This window comes from Phaethon aethereus, assembly GCF_964289735.1.
Source record: "Phaethon aethereus genome assembly, chromosome: 1".
NCBI lineage: Eukaryota > Metazoa > Chordata > Aves > Phaethontiformes > Phaethontidae > Phaethon > Phaethon aethereus.
Genome location: NC_138575.1, coordinates 87,534,607 through 87,556,427, shown reverse-complemented (window position 1 = coordinate 87,556,427; position 21,821 = coordinate 87,534,607). Strand labels below are relative to the sequence as shown.

The following is a 21,821-nucleotide window of genomic DNA, read 5'->3' as shown; positions in this document are numbered from 1 at the left end:
GGATGTCGCCCAACATCCAGGAGAATACACCCAAGAACATATTCTTAGGGCCTGGATTTCTCCTCTGTTGCTGACAAGTGGAAACATTTCCAACAGGGTGCTGGGATTAAAAATATGTTAGAGACGTAGAATGTTAGAGGAAAGCTGCAGAATACACAGAATTTGATTTTGCCTATTTACTGAGAAAACCTTACAAGGACAGCGAGTTAAACAAAGTAGCATCTTATCTTTGGATGCTAAGGTTTTGCATGCATGACACAAATTGACAAAACATCTTTTTGCAAGATACAAATCAAGATCTGCTCCAGATTTTGAACTGGAATAGAAAGGGATGCTGCATACAAGGGTTGAGGTCTCTGCTGTTAGTCACAGTGGAGACAAGCTGGCAAAAGTGAGAGCTGGAATTCTCAGATCCGAGGTATGCAGAAATACGTGGAAAGTAGGCAGGGTAGAATTACCAAGAAAGAGAGCAAGAGTTTTCAGAGAGAAAACTGTTCTGGAAGTGTAGAAAATGTGGCTTCCCTCTGCTGTATTTTTTGGCAGCCTGCTAACAGTCCATAATTATTTTTTGAGTTGTTATATTTTAAGACTATAACTTTGTAAAAATTGTGAAGAGTGATTCAGAGACAAACACAAATACTTGAAATACAGGTGCATACATGCTGTTTTACTCGTCTCCCTCCAACACAGAGGATGCCCCCCCTTAAGATTTTCCCATTCTATTTAAAAATTCCAGAGATGATGGGAAAACGAAGAGGCTTTCCTCCCTTCCAGTGCTTTTCTTAGAGCCCTGCCTGAATTCAAGACATGAGACATAGACTGAATATTTTCCTCCCACCTGTTTTTAGGGCACAGCTCAGCTAAAGAACACAGGAGAAGCTCCTAACTGCACCCCCATCCAGGAAAATCCCAGAGTAAAAATTGAGAAAGAGGAAAAATGTTCTACATGGGAATGTTTGGGGGTGATGTGAGAAAAGAGCTAGCAAGAAGGACCTGCAGCAACACGGACAGGATAGTAGTCAGAAGCAGCAATACGCTTCTAGGCTGGAGGTCTGGCTGTGTTTACACTGGTGCATACAGTCTAGGTGTGACTGGAAGTATGACACCAGTGGAGAATGAGAAAGACTGCTCCTTCTCCACTTTCCACGTGGTGGATTGACCCAGAGCATCCTGACTGTGTCCATCAGTATTCATGTCCTGTTACAACCCGTTCTGCCATGTTGCATAGACATGGCAGAAGCCTAAGCATTATGAGCCTGCCCTTAGCCACCTTGCATTCCACATCTGACTCCTGCACACACCCGTATAGTCCAAGAGCCTAACAGTCTTTGCACAGAAAGGAAGCAGCAGAAGAAAGGGTCAGTCTGATGCCCCTTCTCCCAGCTGAATCAATCCTCTGTGGGGTTGCAAAGAACATCCAGAAGCTTCTCTTTGAGGACCAAACACAAGAAGACTGGCTCATCTGAGGAATGATGATGGACTACTCCCCTCACACCAGCTATAAGGGGACATCCTCATCCTCATCTTCATCCTCATCCAGGTCAGTGGAACGTAGGCTTATGTCCTTGAGGATGTCTGAGATGTTTTCAGCAACTGGCCCTGTCAGCTCCATCTCTTCCAACTCAGTATCAGTGGCATAAGTGGGGCACAGGACTTCCCCCTCTTCATGCAAGTGTGAGAGCTGGGGGGAGTGCGAGCAGGGAGGCAGTGGGCTCTCTGTGCCCAAGTCCACTGCTTGCTGTGCTGCCACCATGCAGTTGTCCTGCCGGCTCCACACCTGAGTGTCCTGACTGACCTTCTCACTGCTGATGGAAGTCCGGTTGGTATCACGGAAACTGGCAAGGGGTGGGCGGAGGCGAACCCCAGACCGTGTGGAGCCCTCTATTGCCTTCTGAAGCTATGAGAAGAAGAGAAAAAGTTCAGAAAAAATGGATGAAAGCGAGGCTAACCCAGTCCTACCCAGCAGAAGTTCATCTATTCTCCATCATAATAGATCACAAATAGAGATCACAAATAGATCACAGTCACAGCTCTACCCCTGGGGCCTGTAGAGATCATCTTTCACACTGGTGTGATTTTTAATTCCATGGTAAATAACAAATTCCACACCACTTTAAGAGAAAGTAATAGCCACTCAGTTAAGAGCCCTATGTTCATGAAAAGGACAAACCATCTAACATCCCTGTAAATAACACCTGCTGCCTCCCCTGAAATAGTCATCCACTCCTCTACATGGCTTCCAAAGGGTTGACTCAGAATTCAACACTGGAATGAAAATGTAGCTATCACAGTTTTATATATTCCCAGGTGGATCCTCCAGTTATTGCAATGATCCACAGGACATTTGCAGTTGATTAGGAGGAGATGAAAGGATCTGTACTTACCTCTTCCAAAGCCAACACTCCCCTCAGCTTCCCCATACTGGTTACATAGGCATGGCTGAGGCCCAGTAATGAGAACAATGTATGTGTCTATGAGCAAAACCACAAAAGACCGTGTCAGGGACTTTGGAAACTGGTAACATGATACTTGTTGCTAGAGCTGGGATTTGGGGTTTAGAAATGGGAATCACAAAGGTGCACAAGTCTGCAGTCATCTCAGTGAGAAACTACCTGTTCCCTTCCCCTTTTGTAGCTAGCAAATACTATCCTTTGGTCCTTCTGCTGTGCAGCCATAGTTGGGAGTGTGTTGATGGAGAGCACATTCCTCAAGGTCACTCCCATCCTGCATCTAGCAAACAGAGACTCACATGCAACACCCTGGGTATTTGGGGACTTATGCAGATCCTATTTAATCTTGGTGCTGGAAATTAAACTATCAGTTAGTATTATGCAAAGTCAGAACCTGCTTAGGTTATTTATTCCAGTGCTTTCCTTAACATTAGAATATTTTTTTTCCTGTTCCAGAATATTTCCTGTCAAAACTTAAGTTTGTTGCTGCTTATCTATTGCAGTGGGAACACTGACAACAAGTTATTCCCTTTCTCTTACAAAACCTTCTTAAAAGGACAGATAGCACACTGCTATCAATCTTCTTTTCTTCAGCCTAAATATACCCCATTATTTTACTGTTCTTCATATATCAGGATTTCTAAAACTTTCATCATTCTCAGTGCTCAACTGTGGGGTATTTCTAACCTCCAAGTTCTGTAAACTGAGCTTTAGCTGGACTTCACCTGTGGCCTTACATGAAGTCATTCTTTCACAGCTGGTGTTTGCCTTTTTATTGTCATCACATGAGATACTCAATGTCATGTTCAAGTGTAAACTAGGGAAAATCTAATTTCTCAGGAAGAAGACATTTTACCCTAATATAAAAGAAAATCAGACTGGTTAAATACAATTTGATTGTGATAAGCTGTGACATTGTTGCCACAGTCAATAGCTCACATTTAGCTCTAACTATGTATACCTCAGATAGTTTGACTATTCCTGCATTTTTTGTGCATCCAAGTTAAGTCATTTTGTCTATTATTTCAGAGTTTCTCATTTGCTCTTTTTTATGAGAGGTATGAAACTTTCCCCATTTGCAGTCTTCAGGTATAATTTCTTGTAACCCCGATATTCTCAAAGATAAATGATAGTGGTTTTCAAATTACTTTAGCCGGCCCTTTAGAAAACACCAAACTCATCTTAAGTATATGCTAATCTATTCTTATTTTGCTCAAGGCCGAGATCTTACCCCTTTGATAACAGTAATTAATTAATTAATTTTGTGCTGATCGTTCATGTTAAATGAGTATTGACAAAAACATGCACTGTGCACTTTTGCTTCAGTAGACTGCTTTCCCCTTCCAATGAGTGAAAGCCCAGTCCTCTCTTACTCCTGATATATGATTGCTTTTATGCCTAGTCATCCTGTGCTAACTCTAGAAGTTCTATGACTCAGCTTCCTCTTTCCTTGTGCTTCTGTTCAATGAAGAGCCTATGATATAGAGCGGTTTCAAGTAACTCTTCTCATGCACTGAGGCAGACTCTACACCCTGACAGATCCCCTGAGAAATCCAGGGGTACTCATTCCAATGCTGCACATTGACAAAGCAGAGTGTAAATCTCAGTGTAATGCCCCCAGCAGCAAGGCCTACAGTGTTTCTGTTTAATGTGGCTGGAAAATCCTGTGTAGTGTCCAAAATCTATTTTAATAAATGTACTCAGACATCTTATCATGTAACTTTTCATTTTGCAGGAGGTTGGAGGTACACACAGAAGGTTATAGGAACAAACTGACATCTGCTGGATGTGGAAGTAGCTGGTGATAGTAGTTGTAGGTGAAGACAAGGAGAAGAAATAAGTCATAGACTAGAATTGCAATGATAGATAGGGTGGAGAAAAACATTGTGTGCCTGAGAGAGACATCTGCACCCACCTTGTGCAGGGAAGTTCTCTCCACCAGTTGGAAAGGGGAAGGGTCTATGCGGCAGCTGTCAAAGCACACATTCTTGTTCAGCTCCTCTTGTTCCCAAGCATCTATCTGACAGAAGAAAGAAGAGGAATCACTCTTACAGTAATGAGCAGTGTTGCTGTCTTGTGCACCCAAACTAGTCCCATTCTCCTGTTAATGCTTCTTCCTGCCTATGTAGATCATTCATCTTGCCCATTATACCACACCTCTCAGATACCATCCCTTTTCTCCCAGATGTCAAGTCCCTATGGAAACAGAGCCGTTATGGTACCTCAGAGGTTTCCTGAGAGGGTGAGGTTTTGCTCCTTCTTGCTTAAAGAGGGAGTGAACATCTTAGCTTTCCTTTTGAGTGCATCTTCCCCTTGTCATTGCAAGGTAATAGTTCATTTGTGTAAAAAATGAACCCCACTCCTTTTCTGCACCTGGTCTTACCTCTTCTGGCCTCATTGTGTCAATGAATTCCACTGGCTCCTGTAGGGGAAAACACTGTTCAGGACAGACAAAGAACATGCAGTTTCACAGAGTACAGAAAGGAAAAATTTGCACAGCCTCTTCACCTCATGTGGTCCCCTTTTTCTTCCAAATAGTGTGTTACTGAGTGTTTAGATTTTCTTTATACTTACACTTTATAAGGTGTAATCTGTACTTGCTGTGCTTCCCTTGCCAATGATAGACTATGGAAAGCTGGTGGAGCAATTCGCTTCCCTAAACATGATCATCTAGTACTGCTTTAGATGTTCTTAGATATCCCACATGGGGTCCAACCACTGCCCTAGAGTGGATCAGTCTCCCGTATGTATGATATCCTCCAACATCCACCCAAGGGCATCTAACATGGCACAAAGAAAAAGCATTTTTTTTGTTTTTATCTGTCCAAAACTGTTTGCCAAATGGAATAGAACTGCACTTTATTCCAGGTTAGCCAAATAACATTAAATTATTCACTGAGAAAAAGATGCCCACGCTCAGTCATGATGGTAGCCTTGACACCTGAGCACAGATGGCTGTTTAGGAAGATGCACACTCCTTTAAAGTAATCACACACTTTCTTCTTGGAGGGACATCCCCACTGATGCTGTCAGAATTCAGGACCATAAGCCTGTCCATGCTTTGGCCAAATGCTGAATGGCTCTGAGTAGTAGGTTCTATTTCCATTACATTCCCTTCCCTCTTCAGGGTACTATTAGGCTCTCCGTATCCCTAACCTGGATGGCATTCTCTGTTTCAAGTGGATGATTGTAATGGCACAAGAGCTGCTGGATCAGTTGCCTCAAACTCCTGAAATTGCCTGAAGGATGAAAACAAACACATGGATAAGAGAGAAGAACAAGTGAGAGACAAAAATACAAAGCCCCATGCCCATTTTCTTGCCCAAGGCAGGCTTGGAAATAATATAAGGGACATAGCAGATGGTATATGACAGGGCTGAGCCAGTCACAGTCTAGCATTCAATTTGTAAGATGGTGTCCGGGACATGCCAGAATAAATATTCCCATGTAATATCTTTTCCTCAAGGGGAGGAAACAAACCATTACAAAATCGCTGTTGCAGATAGTATTCTTACATCAGTGTCCCTGAATGAAAAAACCAAAACAGAACCAGAAGCAAGACTACTAACACAGTGAACAGTCTGATACGAGGATAAACTGCTGTAACTAGAGGTTTCTGCAGTGGTTTGGATGAGGACTGTGGAAAGGGGAGGTGAGAATTTGGAAATTTCTTCAAAGACAAAACATATCAACAGCCTGAATGTGACAAGTACAACGGGGTGAGGAGGCCATGGGTTGTGCCAGCAGTGTAATAGTGGGAATGAAAAAGACTGCAGAATTTTCCCAGGCAGGGCAGTCAGGAATTAGCAAAGAAGGGGACATAGGGTTTGGTGCTGTTGTGAAGTAAACAAGGCTGTGGAAGTAAATTGGTCAGAAGCAATGACAGAGATGAGCCAAACTAAAAATTATGTCAGGGAAAGCCTCATGAAGTCACCCCTGCTCCTCCTCCTCTTGTCAGTCCTGGATCACTCAGTACTAGCTTCATGTAAAACGTCTCACACGCTGTCCTTGTTTTGATGTGATTCTTTTTCTGATTTGGTAAGGAAGGTAGATGGCTGTCCCACCACTCTACTGGCCTGGAAACATAAAGTGGATTTTCCTATGCCTTAGAGGTTCAGTTATACATGAGTGGTGTTAAGGAACCAGAATGTGCTATATGCTATATTACATGCTAACCTTTGGGTGCCTAAAAGCATGATCCAGAGCCCTATCCTCTGTATTCATTCTCAAGATTGGGCTACACTTCTGAGCTTACTCACTTTTTGCATATTTCAAGACACATAAAGGGAAGAAAATGCCCACCATCCTGCATCAAATATACATGATATATGAATCAGAAATGAGGTATGAGTCCAGTCTTGGAAGCAGAGCTAATATAAGCTCAGGTGGCACACAAAGAACACAATACGTAGAATCATGGAATCACAGAATCTTTGTGTTGGAAGGGACCTTTTTAAAGGTCATCTAGTCCAATTCCCCTGCAGTAAGCAGGGACATCTTCAACTAGATCAGGTTGCTCAGAACCTCATCCAACCTGATCTTGAATGTTTCCAGGGATGGGGATGTATTTATCCATCATATTAATGTATCTGAACCAGAGAGATGCATGTCCAAGGGAGGAGCTGTTCAGTTTTGGAGATGGCTGAGCAACAGCCTAAGCTACTCAAAAAACAAGTACAGATGCTTAGCTCTCAGGCTGCTTTTCCCAGGGGAATTTATTAATGGGGTGAAAGAGGCAAGAAATGGAGCCCTTCCATGCAGACTCTCCAGAAAATGTCCGAGGAGATGTTATTGCAAAGAATGGAGTGGGGAATAGTGAGACAGAGAGCAGCCTGAGTGGGCCTTACTTTTGCAATGCACTCTGAGGGATCACAAACAGAAGATATTTCCAGGTACGTTACACTGACGTTGAGGTGCATTAACAAAGTACCTTTAATACTGGAACAGCAGAGAAACCTCCTTCTCTCAGTCTCTGGGAAATCCGCACCTCACATAGGCATGTACACACAGTTAGCATGAAAGCTTCCACAAGCTGGCTAGGACGTGGCTGAGGCATGCCAGAAGTTACCATACCTGGGAGTTGCCGTGGCTCCAAAGTTTCAGGCATTTGTTTAAGAGGACTTGTTGGGCCATTGGGCTCCTCTGGGTAACTGGAATTGAGAGTTGGGGGCCGAGGCAACTGTTATGGAGAGGAGAGAAAATAAAGTCCACCCTGTGTCATTTCTTTCTCAGCCTCTCCAAATGCCTTACTGCTGCTTAAGCAGTCTCTGTGTTGCAGTCTCTCCACTTCTCTCCCTCACCTCTCCCTTCTCATCTGTATCCTCATCCTCATCAACATAAGCAAAAGATTCATGCTTCAGCTTTGGCAGAGTTGCCCATGGTCCCTTGCTGTGCCCATCGTAGGGTGCCTCAGACAGCTTCTGCTGCTTTTCTCTGTTGAGGAGCCGTCGACGTTCCGGGCTTATATGTCTCTGGAGGAGAGCCTGCAGTTCAGATCGCTCTACAGACCCCAGAAGGATCATGGTCTCTGCATAACACAGAGCAGAGAAACCATTAAGCCGCTTCAAGGTTTTGAATGTACACTGCCACACTGGCCCTTCCTCCCTCCAACTTCTTTAAAGTGCGCAGACTCATACTATCTAGAGCTGTACAAGAGTCATTGACCAACCCTGGTAGTTACTGCTAATACACTGTGGGGCTGTGGGAAGCTCACCACCCCTGACTTTGTGCTGCTCCTCAGCACCACATCAGAAGCAGGCTCTTTAGTCATGCAAGAGTTGTCACAGTTCAGTCCACAAACTTTCCACACACCTCCCTTACCTGCTATATCTGCTTCACTGCCCACACACCAGCTTACCTGTTTGACCAGCTGAAACAGCCTTCTGTCATACATCATCCATAGTGGAAGATTTTTAGGATGATTTTTTATGTAGTGGGTCACACTGTCTCCTTCACAGCATGTAATTCAAAAGCTAGTTTCTTTGGCTCTTTAGGCTGAGAAAGTTTGCAGGAAAGACCAGTTTCTCCACATTGCTTACCTGGTGAGTCCACCAAAGGCAAAGTCTTAACAGTGGTGCTTTGGAGTAGAGATTGCAAGTCTCTGTATTTACAGTCGGAAGAGACGAATTTTACATCTTGGACCATAATGTCCTCAACAAAGATATTGTATTTGCTGTGAATTTATGGACAATAAGGTGAAGAGTTAGCATATTAAAAATGTCTAGCAGATAAATTCCTTAAAGAAATATATAAATGACCACTTATTTAAAAAGTGTTCTCAATGCAGTTGCTAAATAATTTTCAGTGACAGTAACCAAAGAGGACTTTCCGAAAGGATCAACACAGTTTAACTGGGTCTTCATTACAGCTGTATTCTACTCCATTACCTCTCACCATAAAAATACACACATATATATACATATATGTATAGATGTTTTATATATACATACCTGTGTATATTATATATACTAGAGAGAGGAAGAAATGTATATGAATAACTGAATTTTGTTTTAAGCAAAATATCAGAATAAAATGATATTTCAAACATTTGGTGGAGAAAAAAATCCAAACCCCACTGAATTCAGAAAAAAATGGAAAATGAGGCTGGATTTTTAAATTTTTAAACTGAAGCAGTTTGGTAATATTAATACAATTCCAGTAACATTGCAGATTATTCAAACCTGTGCTTTAAGTGAAAAAAAAGAAGACTTTTCTGAATTTCTGTGTATGAACCCTAATTCTACTCCGACACCTGTTTTTTTCTTGCTCCAGGTCTATTCTGTCTTTTTATTTTCTTTCATGACCTTTTATTGTCCCATGATATCATCCTCTTCTGCTTTATTTTTTTGCCACTCTCCACCTCCACCTCTGTTTTACTACTGTACCTTATGTGATTCCAGCCGAGGTCTGGCAGGTAGGGCAACTTCTTCACCTGGATGATGCTATCATAGAGGCTGGGCTGCAGACTCTGGGCCACCATGTTGGCAAGAATGACAGCCACCATCATGGGTAGAATGTGAGAGATCTGACCTGTCAGCTCGAAGCAGATAACAGCAGTGGAGACAGTGTGGCTCACTGCTCCTGTCAGAGCTGCTGCACCTTTCCCAGGTAGAGTGGAAAAGGAATAGGGAGAGAAGACGACTGTCATATAGAAACAGCATGTCATGTCAACAAGGAAAGTCATGGGGATGGGACCAGATGAAGAAAAAGAAAGGCATGGAGACTCACCGATGACAGCATACCCTCCAGGTAAGATTTGATAAACAATACCATCAAAGAGGATCCCGTTAGGAAAAAGTGATGCCATGATTTCCCCAATAAGACGCCCAAATGCAGCACCTGGAAAATATCACTGACAATTAGGAATTAACATCTAAGGAACACCCAGTCTCTGCTGTGCAGTTATGCTGGGCAATCACTTGAGTATTTTCTAACAGAAACAAAATCAAAATTTACATTAAAATGACACTGTGATTAAAGAGTAGTTCTCAGTTACAAAATGTAGAAGTTAGACTCCAAGAGGACAAAAAGGTATTAAGATATGTAAATACAGTTGACCCCCTTATTCTTCCACTTAGGCACACCAGGCACAGTGGTATTTGTGATTCCCATGTAGGAGGAAATATTTTCAGAATATATAAAATGTCAGTCCAGATCACAGTTGAGGCCCTTCACACACTCATTCTATGAATATCCAAACACTAGAATCACAGCTTACAGAAGAATTTAGGTGGGAAGGGATTTTTGGAGGTCTTGTTCTGACCCCTGCTCACAACAGGGCTAATTTCAAAGTGAGACCAAGTCACTCAGGGCCTTGTCCAGACAAGCTTTGAAAGTCTGCAAGGATGGAGATTGTCCAGACTTACTGAGCACCTTAACGAAGGAAACAATTTTTTTCTATGTCTCATCAGAATTTTGCCCTGTTGCAACTTGTGCCTTTACCTCCTATTTACTGTGTGTCTCTAAGAGGAGTCTTTCTATCCTCTCTATTCCCTCCTGCATTAGGTGGTGAAGGCCACAGTTAGATCCCTTGGCCCTCTCTTCTGCAGGCTGATCAAGCCCAACTTCCTCAGGCTCTTCTTGTTTGTTTTGTGCCCCAGCTCCTCTACAATCTCAGTGGCCTCCACTGGACTCATTGCACTTTGTCAAAATCTCTTATATTGGTGGACATAGAATGGCACAATATTCCAGAATTTGTTCAAAATGCTCAATGGAGTGAAATAATCAATTTCTTTGCCTTGCTGGCTAGGCTTTTCCTAATACAGCCTTTTTTGTGGTTAGCCTTCATCACTGCAAGGGCATTCTACTGACTCATGTTCAGTTGCTGCCTGCCAGAACCCAGAGGTCCTTAGCGCAACACCATTTCATTTAAGAGCTGTAGATACTTAATGCTGAACTTCATGAGCATGTACACTTTAGTCTAACATAGCCTCTCTTTCTTAACGTTAGCATTATATTATTTTTGTATTTTGGTCTTGGAACTAAAACCAATTAAAACCCAATAAACTCCTGTTTGTCACCATATTTCAGTCAGAAGAAATGAATAAGTAAGTGGTGGATTACATTGCAGGTACTAGTTTTGAGGTTATCTCTTCTAGTCAGCCTTCAAGGGTGAAAGGAGCAACTACTAATTGTAGGATGAGAGTTTCTCTGTAGGTAAAGAGGCAGAAAAATTAGAAGGCCATGGCTCAGCATGCTTCCCCACAGTTTGCCTTTCCTTATGTAAAAGGACAGGGATTTCTTCCTCAGCATTTGAATTTAGGAAGTGGGAAAATGATAAAAGCAGATACTCAGAGGCTGGTATATAGACTTTAACCAAGCTTCTCGTAGACATCAAGGGATGACTCCTCACCCACGAGAAGAAACCTACTGGATATGTACGCAATGTCTCTCTTCTCCTCTCCACCTGGCAGACCTATGTGCTGCAACAAAAAAATTGAAACTCACCTAGAACAAAAACAGGCATGAAGCCTCCACAAGGGATTGGCATCGTGGTAGCAATGACAGACATCCAGAACTAGAACAGAGGTAGAGGGTGCAATTATTACTAAGCAGCAATAGTATTTCCTGCAGACACACTCTGCTGTACAGCCTGTGAATCCTGTGATCCCTGTTCTGAGGGATCTGGCAGTTCAGCCAGAAAATGAAGGGTAAATGGGCTGTAGGGTGTGAAGGGGAGCTAGAGGAACTCTGGCGACACACCAACACTGATGCAGAGGACCTCTGGGCAACTGCTGTGATGGCAGGGAAGCTGAATCACCAAGGGGATGGATGAACATGAGAACTCCTTTGCCTTGGACCTCAGAAGTTGAGATTTTCTACTTCTCCAAACACTTAGCTTTCATAGAACAAGGTTGTCAAAATTTCACAGACTCAGGAAGGTTTCAGTGTGAAGGCAACTCTGGAGGCCTCTTCCACAACTTCCTGCTCCCAGAAGTCCTAAGTTTGATCAGGTTGCTCAGGGCCTTGTCCATGTGAGTTCTGAGCATCTTAAAAGGTGGAGATTCCTCAGTTTTTCTGGGCATTTGTGCCACTGCTTGACCCACACTCCGGGGATAATTTTTTCCTGAAGTGCAGTTGTCATGAATTGCCTTTATTATAGCTTCTGTCTGTTGCCTTTTGCCCTATCGCTACATTGGGCAAAATGATTAAATCCATCCTGGTACTGCTAAGACCAATTCAAATGCTTAGACCAGCACACATAGACTTCTTCTGGACACAACAGCCTAATCTTACAAATACCTCAAAGGCCAATATGCTCAGACTTTCTCAGGCAATATGACAAGAGATTTCGACAGTTGAGGGAATCACAGAGAATGCTGATGTTTCAAAATCTTGTACAAAGAATTGTACTGGCAAAATGTCCCTTGCTGCAGCAGTATCATCCATAGGAGAGAGACAACCATGGTCCAGCACATCAAAAGCAATACTTCCAGGTATTTCAGGACCATAGTCTCCTCAGAGTGGGCAAATCCTTCCTGTTCAAGGTGGATTCACCACCTTTGAGGAGGTGATGCCTCTACAGACATTGTTGCAGTTGTAGATGAGATACTAATCAGTCAGTTTGGTGAGAGGAAATCCACCCAAGACAGATTTTCCACTGTAACTCTCATAGAATGGTCAACACAAAAGGGAAAATGAAGCCAGGATGTGGCCTTCCATTTAGGAAAGCCCTCTACAAAGGTAACAAAGAGCCAGCAGAACAGCATCTCTCAGCCCATGGTAGAGGAACATGCTGTGACAATGGGTTAGACCATCAATTTGATACTGGCAACTGGCTGCTGTTCTTCCTTCCATAAGCTATTTGAATATTCCAGAGGAGAAGTTCCTGGCTGGCTACAGAGGCTAGCAAGCTGCAGAAGTGGAGTACTGTGAAATAAAGCGCTCTCTTTGCAGTACTGAACCCAGGCCCCAGTAGAGCTGAGAATTGGGACTATAGTGCAGTGGAGAATCAGGCCAAGTCTTTGCCCAGAGTTGAAACAACCGTTTTTTTTTTATGTGGTCTACCCCAATTCTGAATATATCCAGATGAAAATAAACTGCTTGGAGCAGTTACCTAGTATATTGAGAAAGCCTTTAGTTAATGGGACAAAGCCAATGAATCTAGTGTCTGAGGATACAACTCTTCCAAAGGAGAACAGATGGACTCAGGACACCACCCTCTTTTATTCAAGTAAATGAGTCCTTCTCTGCTTGGTACACTGTAATCAGAATTATCACAGAAGCAGAACCCTTAACTGTCTGTCAGAAATTGGATACAGTGTTTTTTACTGTAGGTGGAATCAGCTGTGTCAATCAGTCACTGATGTCCATTCCTGATCAAATGAAATGTTCAACTGATATTGCAAGCTGGCCTCAGCTCTTTTGCTCCTTTGCAACAACAACAACAACAAATCGACATTTCTATGGTATTTTTACTTTTTTTTACCCTTTTATCTCCCCCCCCCGGAAAAATTCTTTCTTGCTACTTGTATTTTGAAGACTGGAATATAATGTTTTCTTCCTTCAAATCTCTTCTCTTGCCCTGTCATGTATCAGTAGTTACACAGCCGATCCTTTCAGAGGCTGGAATTACAACTTCCACAGACTATGTCAGCTTAGAACATTTAATCTGCTGTTGCTTTCTGGGAAGTGAGCAAAACTGTTCAGTTGCATTTCTCCATCAAGTTACAGTACTGCTAACAAATTCTTGAGCCTCACGCAACTATAGATTGTGCTTGCATGTTCTTTTTAGTCGTCTTTCTGTAGTCAGGAATATCAAGGAGAGTCTATCAGACTTTATTTAGACCAAATATAAATTCTCTGAGAGCTTTTTATTCAATTACTTATTTTTCTGGAACTTGAGAAATCTTTCCTGAGGTAGTCCTCCCTACCAACTTCTACAGAGTGGGTACTGAAGGTCATTCAGCAGGTTGCATGAGGAAGATGACCTAGGGAGCAGTGAAGAAGGACACTATATTAAGGCCAGAAAAGTATTCCCTAATAATTTTGGTAATCTTGCATACAAGGTGGTCAAAAATCACTTCAAAAGATATAAGACCCCATTTCAGTTGTAGTGCTTCATTCAACACCCAGCAAGTCCTCACTGGCAGTTCACAAAGTATTCTACAAATAATCAAGAACATTCACTCTGAGTCGGGAAGGGTTATAGTGAGCTGGGTTTCCTACCTTCATGAGGAAGAAAAGCAGGATGATGATGAAGACACTGACTTTGGGATGGATCCAGGCAGCAGATTTCCCTAGGATCTGAGGGTCCCCGGTGTACTTTGCCCAGGTATAGTTATCAAAGAGAGAGCTGATGGCTTCCCGTGGCATCAACTAAATGACAAAAAAACCCAGGCATGAGCCATGAGATTAGATGGGCTAAATATTCTACCTCTGTTCCAAGAAAGTGGAGTAGATTTTTACTTCAGTAACTCATGATTATGAGACTTAATCCACATTTTTAATCTTCAGGAAGAGAGATGGTACATTACCTGAACAGATGAAAGGATAACTACTTTCACACATGGGGCAATATCTTCCATATTACTTGCTTAGGAGAGTGGACCTTTTCCAAGTTTTGTATGAAGGAGACAGCAGAGATCCTAAGTCTCAGAATATAGTCACTCCTCAGTCCAAACTCCTCCCAAATCTTTCTTCCCCTTTCCATGACGGAAAACCTTATGGTTTATTGGGGCACAGGGTAAGGGGAGACCGTTCTGCAGAACTGCACAGAAATGCAAATACACATCCCCACTCACCTCTCCTGCCATGAACTGCCCAAATCCTGGAGGAAAGGTCACAGTTGCTATAAGAAAGGTTATAACCCCAGGGTATATGAGGCGGCTGAAAAGATAGAAAAGTTTATTAAAATATAACCTCACATTCTTTCCTTGTAGCACTGTCAGTTCAGGACTATGAAAGCTATTTCTGTGAAAGCTCTCTGTTATATCTGTATCCATTGCTTTGGAGTTCCATTACTGGCAATTTAATGCCCTGCTCCACTGATCATCATCATTCAGATATTTCAAGTGTCAGCAAAGCCATTTTTCCCATCAGAAATAATGTAACGGGAGGAATGGAGGGAGATATGTACAAAATGCACAGACTTGAATACACAGGGAGGGATGTGTATTTACAATGATATGTTGACCTATTGTCAAAAGCCAACACGTCCTCCATTTGTCCTGATTATGCCAGTCTTCCCTCTTCACCCCACATGCAATGTATCCTGTCCTAGTGTATTTAAATGTAGGGTTTTTTTCATACATTTCTGCATGCATCCTCCATTGCATTAATTCTTAAGAAAAAAAAATGCTTTTCTTTCCATTGAATTGTTGATGATCACAATTTTTGGGATGGTGTCCTTGGTGGCTAGTGGGTCTAGCTGTGCTGGGCCAATGGGGCATAGCTGGACAGCAGGCTGAAGCCATCTATGTTTTCCTACCGCTGTGTCCAGTCCCTGAATGGGTTTCTGGGCACACTGTGATACTTCATGGACACTAAGACAACATGAGTCTAAGCTGTCTCTGCATGCTGGACTAATGCTGTCTGGCTTCCCTTGACAAATTACTGTGTTCCCTACAGGAAGTTCTGGCTGAGATGCTGTGGTATTCAGGAAGGCAAAACATAATCCTTAATTTCTTTTAGTCTAAGAACCTACAAAATTCTGAAAAATTAGTCAAAAGTTTGAAGTAAACTCCCACTTTTCAGGTTTTGCTCCACTTCTCTATTAACTTTGTTTTGATGGCTTTGCTGGTGCGTGTGAGTAATGCTACATAAAGAAGAAAGACCATTTTTCTTCCACATAATAAATGAAGTTAGTTTGAACTTCTTTTTAACTAGTAGTTTTCTTCTGCTCAAATCTGCAACTTGCTAAGAAATGTAGGTCCTCCACACCTCTCAACTTAAAAAATTTTCTCATAACAACAGATATCTTCTGCAAAGAGACTGAAGACATTTACAGTTAGCCACCTTTTATTCTTCAGGTTGTAACTGTGGAGTTTCTAAGTTTATTAGAGAGGGAAAAAAGTATCTTCAAGTGCCCTGTAAAACCTTTATTGCTAAGATTTTAATTTTGTTCTGCATTTCTCTTCCACGCTGCAATTCACACCTTTTGGTTACTATCAGTTTCAGCTTTTGGTTCGTAAGTATGCAGTAATTGCAATACTGCAGCACATTCTTTACATTTTTGCCTACATTTTGATATTAAAAAAAAATAGATTTTAAAGACAGTTAGATTTAAGTTATATTTAATTCTTAAATATAAATGATCTTGAATTTATATTTTTATAGATTCTAAAAAAATAATCAGAAGCAGCATGATCTTAAGAAGCATAATCATTGATTTTCTAATTTAAAACATTTTCTGTCCAATCAGTAGTTTCACTTGTCCTCTTAATGAATATTACAGAGTGTCCTCTCTAAATCAAGAAGCTATTTGAATCTATTTGGGCTTATCAAGAAGAAAATCCAGCTCAGAACAAATTCCCTTGATGTTTGTATATATCTTATTCTCATAGAATTTCAGTTTCTCATATTTACTATCTTACACTTAAAATAGTTCTCCTAGCTTCCAGAAAGCATTGGTTACTATCCAATATCAGTAGGCTATAAAAATCTGGTCCCTAAAGAGACCAGATCTTCAAAGGCACTCACTATTTGGTGAGAAACTGGCTCAGAGCTGTATGACGCCGGATGCATAGGACTACTTGGCGATTGAGATAAACAAAAAATGCTCCAAGGAATCCAGAACATATCCTGAAGCAGAGAAAATTAAATGAAATTATACCAAACAACAGATAATACACAAACCATCAACAAAGAAACTGAGTTTAAGTGTTTTTCATTTTCAGCTGTTTATGAAGTCTCTTAAGTGTCACCTAGGGGATTACTCCTACAGCAACTCACTTGAAGACATTAACTCCCTGATGAAAGTGGAAAGATTATTTTGGACCTCTTTGTCACATACACTGCCATTTTACCACTTACGTTTTCTCGCACTTAAAGGGGGAAATCTCATCTATAAAAACTTATAAAATAACCTATTAAAATAATCTATAAAAAAGGACTGACAGATCTCAGTGGGGCTGGAGAAGAGCAACTGAGCAAAGACCAGTATTGTCAGAACTTAGACATCAGGTTGGAACAGGAAAAAGTAAAAATGGAGGGAGTTTATCTCTGATTCAGAAAAATTATATACCTACATCAAATATTAAAAGTAATAGCAACTCTTGTGCCTAAAGCAAAGTATATCACCTTTATGATCCTAATCACTTAAGCTATATTCCTCATCCTAATAAAGCCAAAAAAGTATAGTTGTCTAAGGACTGGCCTTGATCCTTGTGTTCTCCAGCTTAATCGGACCTAGATAAACAGGCTCTGATACTCAAAGTTTAAAAAAAAAAAAAAAAAAAGTGCAAAAAGAGTGCATTTAGAATTGGAAAGGGGAAGTATTATTTTATGTGGCAAATAATTAACCACGGAATACTGAGGATAAACAGATAACATTTTCGTTCTACTAATTTTTAAAATTAATGGAATTTTCCTGTTCTATGTTATGCAGGCCATTGGTAAATCTCATGCAAAGATTAATTTAGCTTACTTAAAAAGTTGTATGTTGAAAAAATCCTGCTTGATAATTTAAAAATTTGCATAGAAACAAGTTTAAACTAAATATAAAGCTGTTCACAGAGAAACATATCCAATGAGATTCTCTCAAATATTTTAAGTCAGTACTGTTTAGCACTACTGTTAAATTAGACCAGTTCCTTAGGCAATATAAGCCTAAGGGCTGCACAGTGAACTGAATTTCTTTACAATAATTTATATTAAAAAGATAGATCCCTCCGTTCCTGCCTATCAGTTTGTCAATAAAATAGAAGTGCTCCTCCTGTATACCTTTTGCAAATTAACAACATTCACTAACACAGAAGAACAAGATCTACCTGTTGATAGTGCTTGTGCTGGCTAAGTTTTTTTGTCCTACCTGAAATTGAAGATATATGTTGGATAGAAAGAGTTCAACTTTGAATTTGGAGTATTGCAAGTTAGCATCAGGTCTTTGTTCAAGCCTATCCAAGTCTTTAGCTTTCTTTTTTTTAAACTACCAAACTGGACACCCAAGCATTTGAAAGCATTTCACAGTGGTCATATACTCCTTTCCTAGCCTATGTGTAGTACTGCAAAAAAACAACTGTGCCAGCTCCATTCAAAATAGAATGACGAGAAGTTTTGCATTCTATCAGCTGTAAATCATAAGGATTACCTTTGTCCTTGCCAGTCTAAACAAATATATTTCCCCAAGTTCACCATGCAAATCTATTTAAGGAGAAGAACAAAGTAGATACATATTACTACCAAAATCTCCTGTATATTCATAGATTTTCAACTTATTTGATGTCTTCAAAAAGTCACACTTCAGTTCATATTCAAGTAAACGAATATGAGAGCAGCCTACTAGAAGGAGCTGGAAAACTTCAATTATATTTCTGGTGTTGGTTTAAGGTCATGCAACAGAGTATGTTCAACAATGCCAGCACAGGTATTTGTTCCTGGAGCGTATTCCATTCACTACTGCTCTGCAGTAATTTCCCTGGAGCCTCTCTGAATCTCTAACCCAATACTTTTCCTCACAGCAATTCCAAACTCAGTTTTTCTCTATTATCTCCCAATTCTCTTCTTAGTTTTCTTAAGTTTATTCTTTCTTTTCCCAAAATTTCCTCCACAAATGAAACCAACTCAGATATCACAGAACCACAGACTCACAGAATCATTAAGGTTGGAAAAGACCTTTAAGGTCATCAAGTCCAACTATCAACCCAACACCACCACATGTCCTGAAGTGCTACGTCTACACATTTTTTTAATACTCCCAGTGATGGTGACTCCACCACCTCCCCGGGCCTGTTCAAGGCCAGTCCTTCATCACCTCCACTCCACCAACCCTCAAGCCTGTTCCAATGCTTAACCACTCTCTCAGTAAAGAAATCTTTCCTAATATCTAGTCTAAACCGCCCCTGGCACAACTTGAGGCCATTTCCTCTCGTCCTATCGCTAGTTACTTGGGAGAAGAGACGAACACCCACCTTGCCACAATCCCCTTTCAGGTAGTTGTAGAGAGCGATGAGGTCTCCCCTCAGCCTACTCTTCTCCAGACTAAACAACCACAGTTCCTTCAGCTGCTCCTTGTAAGACTTATGCTCCAGACCCCTCACGAGCTTCACTGACTTTCTTTGGACATAGACTAGCAACTCAACGTCCTTCTTGTAGTAAGGGGCCCAAAACTGAACACAGGATTCGAGGTGCGGCCTCACCAGTGCTGAGTACAGGGGCACTATCACTTCCCTACTCCTGATGGCCACACTATTTCTGATACAGGCCAGGACGCTGTTGGCCTTCTTGGCCACCTGGGCTCACTGCTGGCTCGTGTTCAGATGGCTGTCAACCAGCACACACAGGTCCCTTTCCGCTGGGCAGCTCTCCAGCCACTCCTCCCGAAGCCTGTAGCATTGCATGGGGTTGTTGTGGCCAAAGTGCAGGACACGGCACTTGGCCTCATTAAACCTCATACAGTTCGCCTCAGCCCATTGATCCAGCCTGTCCAGATCCCTCTGCAGAGCCCTCCTACCCTCCAGCAGATCAACACTCCCACCCAACTTGGTGTCGTCTGTAAACTTACTGAGGGAGCACTCGATCCCCTCATCTAGATCTTCGATAAAGATATTGAACAAGACCGGCCCCAAAACTGAGCCCTGGGGAACACCACTAGTGACCAGCTGCCAGCCGGATTTAACGCCGTTCACCACAACTCTCTGGGCTCAGCCATCCAGCCAGTTCTGTACCCAGTGAAGAGTACACCTGTCTAAGCCACAAGCCACCAGTTTCTCCATTAGAATGCTGTGGGAGATGGTGTCAAAGGCTTTACTAAAGTCCAGGTAGACAACATCCACAGCCTTTCCCTCATCCACTAGGTGGGTCACCTGGTCATAGAAGGAGACCAAGTTGGTCAAGCAGGACCTGCCTTTCATGAACCCATGCTGGCTGGGCCTGATCCCTTGGTTGTACTGCTCACGCCCTGTGAGCACCCTCAAAAGAGAACCTCTCCATAATCTTGCCCGGTACCGAGGTCAGGCTGACTGGCCTGTAGTTCCTGGGATCCTCCTTCTGGCCCTTCTGTAGATGGGCGTCACATTGGCAAGCCTCCAGTCGTCTGGGACCTCCCCTGTTAACCAGAACTGCTGATAAACGACGGAGGGTGGCTTGGCAAGCTCTTCCACCAGCTCTCTCAGCACTCTTGGATGGATTCCATCCAGCCCCATAGACTTGTGGGTGTCCAGATGACATAGCAGGTTGTTAACTGCTTCCTCCTGGATTATGGGGAGTTTATTCTGCTCTCCATCCCTGTCTTCCAGCTCAGGGAGCTGAATACCCTGAGGATACTTAGTCTGGCTATTAAACACTGAGGCAAAGAAGGCATTAAGTACCTCAGCCTTTTCCTCATCCTTGGTGACAATGTTCCCTCCCATATCCAATAAAGCATGGAGATTCTCCTTGGCTCTCTTTTTGTTGTTAATATATTTGTAAAAACACTTTTTGTTGTCCCTTATGACCGTGGCCAGATTGAGTTCTAGCTGGGTTTTTGCCTTTCTAATTTTCTCTCTGCATGACCTAACGAGATCCTTGTACTCTTCTTGAGTTGCGTTCCCCTTCTTCCAAAGGTGATAAAATCTCCTCTTGTCCCTGAGTCCCAGCAAAAGCTCCCTGTTCAGCCAGGCCGGTCACTTTCTCTGGCAGCTCGTCTTATGGCACATGGGGACCACCTGCTCCTGCACCTTTAAGATTTCCTTCTTGAAGACTGTCCAGTCTTCCTGGACCCTTTTGCCCTTCAGGACTGTGTCCCAAAGGACTCTCTCAACCAGTGACCTGAACAGGCTAAAGTCTGCCCTCCGGAAGTCCATGGTAGTGGTTTTGCTGACCCCTCTCCTTACTTCATCAAGAATCAAGAATTCTATCATTTCATGGTCACTAAGCCTAAGATGATCTCTGATCTCCACATCTCCACCAGTCCTCTCTGTTCATAAACAGTAGGTCAAGCGAGGCACCTCCCCTGGTAGGCTCACTTACCAGCTGTGTTAGCAAGTTATCTTCCACACACTCCAGGAACCTCCTAGACTGTTTCCTTTCTGATGTGTTATACTTCCAGCAGATGTCTGGTAAACTGAAGTCCCCTACAAGAACAAGGGCTCCGATTGTGAGACTTCTGCCAGTCACTTGTAGAATGCTTCATTTACCTCTTAGTTGTGGCTGGGTGACCAGACCAGTAACAGACTCCCAGCAGAATATCTGCCTTGTTGGCCTTTCCCCTCATCCTTACCAATAAGCACTCGACTTGGTTATCACAGTTGTTGATTTCTATACAATCAAAACACTCCCTACCATAAAGAGCCACCCTATCACCTCTCCTTCCTTGCCTATCCCTTCCGAAGAGCTTATAGCCATCCATTGCAGCACTCTAGTCATGAAAGTCATCCCACCATGTTTCTGTGATGGCAACTAAGTCATAGCTGTCCCACTGCACAATGGCTTCCAGCTCCTCCTGTTTGCTGCCCACGCTACGTGCATTGGTGTAGATGCACTTGAGCTGGGCTGTTGATTTCACCCCCAACTCTGGCACACCACCCCTAGGCTCATCTCTAGTGAGCCTGGGTTTATCCCCTTCCCCCTTTGAATCCAGTTTAAAGCCCTCCGTATGAGGCCTGCCAACTCGTAAGCAAGAATCCTCTTCCCCCTTGGAGACAGTTGCACTCCATCTGCTGCCAGGAGGCCTGGTGCTGTGTGAACCGCTCCATGGTCAAAAACCCCAAAATTCTGCCAATGGCACCAGCCTCT

The 21,821-nt window shown here is 42.5% G+C and overlaps 1 protein-coding gene across 1 annotated transcript in view; it reads right to left on the bottom strand.

Annotated features, from left to right (window-relative positions):
• Positions 1–1,498: 1,498 nt before the first annotated feature.
• The window catches only part of CLCN1 (chloride voltage-gated channel 1), a gene marked incomplete at its 3' end in the record, with an annotated part of 52,252 nt that continues 31,929 nt past the window's right edge, over positions 1,499–21,821 (bottom strand). The window contains exons 10-23 of the mRNA XM_082014291.1: positions 16,590–16,691; positions 14,693–14,777; positions 14,118–14,267; positions 11,397–11,466; positions 9,678–9,788; positions 9,335–9,548; positions 8,489–8,622; positions 7,751–7,977; positions 7,524–7,629; positions 5,607–5,689; positions 4,834–4,872; positions 4,366–4,470; positions 2,385–2,471; positions 1,499–1,897 (exon numbers count right to left, since the gene is read on the bottom strand). Of these exons, the coding sequence (XP_081870417.1) occupies positions 1,499–1,897; positions 2,385–2,471; positions 4,366–4,470; positions 4,834–4,872; positions 5,607–5,689; positions 7,524–7,629; positions 7,751–7,977; positions 8,489–8,622; positions 9,335–9,548; positions 9,678–9,788; positions 11,397–11,466; positions 14,118–14,267; positions 14,693–14,777; positions 16,590–16,691 (1,912 nt within the window). The remainder of the gene's footprint in view (positions 1,898–2,384; positions 2,472–4,365; positions 4,471–4,833; positions 4,873–5,606; positions 5,690–7,523; positions 7,630–7,750; positions 7,978–8,488; positions 8,623–9,334; positions 9,549–9,677; positions 9,789–11,396; positions 11,467–14,117; positions 14,268–14,692; positions 14,778–16,589; positions 16,692–21,821) is intronic.